General features: G+C 48.6%; 1 protein-coding gene across 1 annotated transcript; it reads left to right on the forward strand.

Moving 5' to 3' along the window:
- Nucleotides 1–40: 40 nt before the first annotated feature.
- ABOM_012239 (uncharacterized protein) lies at nucleotides 41–1,365 on the forward strand (the record flags this gene model as incomplete). Its single annotated transcript, XM_022539366.1, has 2 exons — nucleotides 41–461; nucleotides 578–1,365. 2 exons carry the CDS (start codon nucleotides 41–43, stop codon nucleotides 1,363–1,365), a joined length of 1,209 nt encoding a protein of 402 aa, XP_022382934.1.
- Nucleotides 1,366–5,161: the final 3,796 nt, after the last annotated feature.

Here is a 5,161-nt window from a genome sequence, read left to right on the forward strand (position 1 = left end):
CAGACTCCAAGCGATCATACCGAGGCCTATCTCTTGCGCGATGGCCATCCACCCGACGTTGCGCCCTCAATCGAATGCCCAGGGAACTTTGTCCCCGCAGCAAACCCGGGCAATATCGGCTTGGTCTGAACAGGCGGCTGCGCATCTGGAAACCCTGACCATCTCGGATTCCGTTCCTGCGGCCGACCAGCATTGTGCTGGTCCTGAGTCCCCTTCCACGCGCGGCGCCTTGCGAGGGACCACAGTTACACTATCAATCCCACTAGATGACCCGGTCCCCAGCACGGGGAATGCATCGGCTCCGAGGGTCAAACTCTTGGGCCAGACTTCTACCCAGGCACCGCAGGTCCCTTCGGTCAGTTTCCGGCGTCGAGAACCACTCCGTCGTGATAGTCTGAAGAGGCGCGAGGCGTTGTTGAAGGGCAAGGATGGAAGTCGTCGCCGGCAACGCTGGGAGAATGGTACGTCTTGACCGACTACGCTTTTTTAAGAGTCGCTCTACGCGACTTTATGCACCTCGGATCCCGGGTGGCGAGTGTCTTCGACAGTGTTGTACTGACGGGCCCTTTCACAAAAGATCGCCTCCTAAACAATCCTTGGGCCGAACCACCATCTTCCAGGGACTGGGCTATAGAGCCAACGTACACCCGACACGACCCGATGCCTTACTACCTCGCTCCTCTCTGGGACGTCCATTACAAGCACATAGATCACACCTCGTCGAAGCAGACTGCAAAGGGCACAAAGGGTGAGAAGCATCGTGTTCCGAAGGACCTCCGCCTCAGGCTGAAGCATGCGCGTGCTGCACGGGGCATGCTTCAGGATATCGAGGAGGATATCCGACAGTTCATCCAGAGATGGGGCGAGAAGCAGCTCTTGCTTGAGAGGGATGGTCTGACAGATGCGCCAGCATCGTCTGACGAGGACTCTGAGGACGAGGTTGTATTTGTGGGAAGAAATGGACAAATGCACGACTCCCCTGAACGCAAGCAAAAGCTGCAGCAAATGCGGGAGGCTATGCATGCCAATAGAGAACGGGGTGGGGAGAAGTTGGTCTTTGAGAGCCTCGTAGATGATCGGGCCTCTGGATTTGGGTACGTTTTACCTTTGGCTCTTGCACTTATGGGCCAACGCTTACCGGTCCATTATGTTAGTCGCTGGCTCGTCCATTCCATTGCTTCATACTACGGCTTACATACGTGGTCCGTCACTGTGGGGGAACCCGCCCGCCGCGAGGCATACGTTGGGTTCTATCCTCCGGCTCCGGGAAGTCGCGCTGGGCTTGTAACCCAGCCTGCTTGCCATCAGGAGGCGATGATCCAACCGGGCGACGCTCTGCCGCAGCCTCTGTGGGCGCAGGTATGAGCTTGTAGGGCCGAATGCCCTCCTTTCATTGTAGCTTTTTTCGATTCCTATTACTGGTAAATGATCGGCGTTGCCTTGGATAATCCAGGCTTAGAGATTGGGGTTCGGACTTAGCGGGTTGTACCTAAATGCGGTTTGGGTGTAAGGTAGTAGACAAATCGACGTCGATCTGTCATTGGAGATCTGTTCCTGCCCTGGGGATATATGACTATTCGATATCACTTAGTAGCCATCAACCAGCACTCTCCCCGCCCCATATGGCTGGGTGTCCTCTGTGCCTGGCCGAAGCTACTGTTTTTAGGAAGCTCTCTTATCTAATGCTCACGACATGGGGTGCCAGGATAATCCTTTGGTCCGTCACCGACATGCTCCGGTATATGGGATGGCCCATCCCACTCCATCTTGTGCTCTGTGTTTGCACCGTATCTGTTTAGCTGTGACAGCTATGGTGCGCATCTAGATGCGCATGGTATTCTTCAGTGCAAGTCGGGGTGTGGTCATGCGGTCTATCCTGGGTACAGACCTTATGCCCTGAAACTTTGCTAAATTTCATGGATGATTGTCGGTAAATCGTAAGCGTGGGTTCAGCTTGGGTCTATCTCTAAGGTAATATAACATCTGTATAGAAGTTTATGCCGGGAAGGCGAATAGAAGAGTATGTTGTCTTGATAGAAGCCTTTATCTTTTCTTGGGTCTGTATATTTTCCTGGGTTCATATTGGACGTGATATCCCACTTATAATTATGTACTGCTGGCTTGATGATTACTGACTCCTCGGTTCAAGTTGTCAGTGGTTCGAGGTATAACAGAAATATATATTGCGTATGAACTTGAACATACCTCTTCTTGACTACTAGCATATTCATAACCCAGCATTGGGTAACGATCTGTAGAAGAGAGGACATCATCTAATGCATACCACAGATTTGCTAAACAACCCTGTCTATGTGAAAACGAGAAAGGGATCTGATATCTCTTTTGAGTCCAGGTTGAAGGTGGAGAAATGAAGAATCAAATACCTAAAGCCATCACAGTTCTATTTAGCTCTACGAGAAGTGTCAATAGGGCTTGTAGCTCAGTGGTAGTAGCGCCCGCTTTGCATGCGGGAGGTCAGGGGTTCAATCCCCCTCGAGTCCACAGTCTTTTTTGTTTTTTTTGTTGTCCACCTGCACACAATATAAACAAGGACAATGAACGATGAGCAAATTAACACATGACGGTGTGGCCCACAGAGTGCAGAGTATGCATGAATCCATGTCAGCCATTCGTTGTGCAGATTTTGTGCGATTTGATGTAACTCAATTTCCTGACGCGTCTATCTGTATAGCATTATTCCACGCTTCATCGCGATGTCAACATGTTTCCCTGGAAATATGCAGTAAGCGGTCTTATTCTGGAGGTTGGATAGGATCCTAGTGAAGAATGACAGGGGGTAGGGTAGGCAAGGCAAAGTGTCGCGGAAGTAAACAAGAGAAGTGCATACATACATACACAAATGCCAAGATAAAAAAGAAAGATAAACAATATGTTCAAAAAAAGATAACTGTGGACTCGAGGGGGATTGAACCCCTGACCTCCTGCATGCAAAGCGGGCGCTACTACCACTGAGCTACAAGCCCTTTGTGCTTATATAATTATATATTTAAAGACTAAAGAAGCCAAAACGCTCAACTTTGTAACTTGCTAAAGCCTTCGAGTAAATAAGAATACTCCGCAAGTAGGATACGACATATCATATACTACGGTCATGTGGCTTGATTGACATATATGCCAGCCCACAACCCAAGGCATTCTACAATCGTATCTGATTGTATTATTTGAAAAGCTGACCATAACATAGTTATCCTCTTCTTTCCCTGCACACCTGTCCAACATTCTCATCCTGTTGCGAGTATCCCACGTTCAACATTGCTAGTGACTTTCTGTGAAAGACAGTTTGTAGATTGTATAACTAATGCAATCCAGCGCACAGCTGTATTCTGAATGTACCGGTGTCGGGTGATACTGTTCTTTCTTCATTCGCATCTTGACAGTAACTCAGCAAAAACAAGAACCTTTTCTTTTGTACAACGCTGATCTCAAAAGACACGTATAATGTCCACATAGACCCTAGGCATGAATGCCAGCCCTGCTTTCTCCTTCTTGGATGGATCATGGGCCTTTTTCTAGGTGAATCATGATCTGGATCCTTGCGTTAAGCCTGCCAAGGAATTGGTGTGAGGTAATAGTACTTAGATAGTCAAAGAGCTACTGCCCACCGAATATGATACCGACTGCATGAACCTAAACTGAGGTTGCTATCGAACCCAAGGCACTGATGCATCTCTAGACCGGTCTATTTTGTTGCCACCATCTGCCAACTTCCCCTTGCCTCCTGAACTATATCCGATCTACCGAGTATTAGCGGAAGTGGGAAATGCTCACATCCACAGCAGACCTTGGCTGACAAGGGTATGCCTTCCGTCGTCACCCAGTATGACAAACCCACTTTCATTTTTCATTTCTTTCACTTTCAATGATACACCAGCTCCCCAGATACCGGTATCGTCTACCGGTCCCGACTTACCAGGACTACAAAATTGTACACATGAGGACAGTGAGCCTGACATTATACAGGCTTTGAGTAGTATTACATATTTATCTTATCGACACCACTAGAATGGGTTATGGATTGGACGATCTAGAATAACTTATCCATACTACAATGCCCGTGTCTGGTAGCATACAGCTCGTGGCTTCTCAAACTAGGAAATCATGTGCTGTATTACCTACCATAGAACTCCAGACCAGGCCAGGCCTAGAACCCCAGTAGTGGCCATACGCTATCACTGGCAGGACGTGGCTCGTTCTACTACTGAGTATTAAATAATCTCCGCCATCTTGCCGGAATAGCGTCTTCCTCTGATATGAGCGCAGGGCCGGAATCCGCCTTACAAAAGATGTGGGAGAGCCCAAAGGACTCGGATAATTCTTATGAGACCAGGCTGTTAGTCTTCTTACCCACCAGTTACCGTAATGATATCAGTAAAGGCGTTGGGAAGTTTGGTGTTCTTCCTCTTTTCATTGTAGTACATTTTCATTGCGTCATATGGTATGAGCGGACTCCGTCAAACAGGATATCTCGCCCGAATCAGTGGCCCGGGGGACAGTCCCAATCCCCAGAGGCTAATACTCAACGGGCGTAGGAGGCTGTTGGCTTTCTGTGATTACACTGTGAAAGCAGGTACTCTGGAGTCATAGTACATCTGTACATACTTCGGACTTCTCAGCATTGAGCCTAGGTTTACCACCCGGTACAATCGCCTTGTAATGCCTGACTCGGGCTTGTGAAGATGAGCGGCGACCTCAGGGAGAACCAGCAAAAGAAAGAACAGAAAAATAGAACAAATTAAAGAGACGCTGTGATTGCCATCTAACACCGTGGTACTGGGGAGTTTACCAGTAGCTAATGATGTGGAAGCACTACCCTAACTTCGGTCCGATCCGAATAGCCAGGGCCCCAGTTAGTTTCCCTGGTACTATAAGTGCCCCCAATTGTTTTATTCCCCGGTATACTTCTTGCGTGCCAGTGATTCTCAAGAGGCAGTTTCCGTGGTGCGGTATAATGTTATTATCCGGTAGGAACAAAGTGCATGATCTCGAAGGTTTCCCCAGTGATACGACAACGGTATTGCCTCCCGTCTGCACCGCATGTGGAACGGGTGGTCGGAGGCACAGGAGAAAACTGCAGGGGCGTATTTCTGGTCAGAAGATCTCGAAGCGCATCATGCAATCAATCATCCTTGGATTTCCATGA

The sequence above is a fragment of the Aspergillus bombycis genome (genome assembly GCF_001792695.1).
Source record: "Aspergillus bombycis strain NRRL26010 chromosome Unknown contig00242, whole genome shotgun sequence".
Taxonomy (NCBI): domain Eukaryota; kingdom Fungi; phylum Ascomycota; class Eurotiomycetes; order Eurotiales; family Aspergillaceae; genus Aspergillus; species Aspergillus bombycis.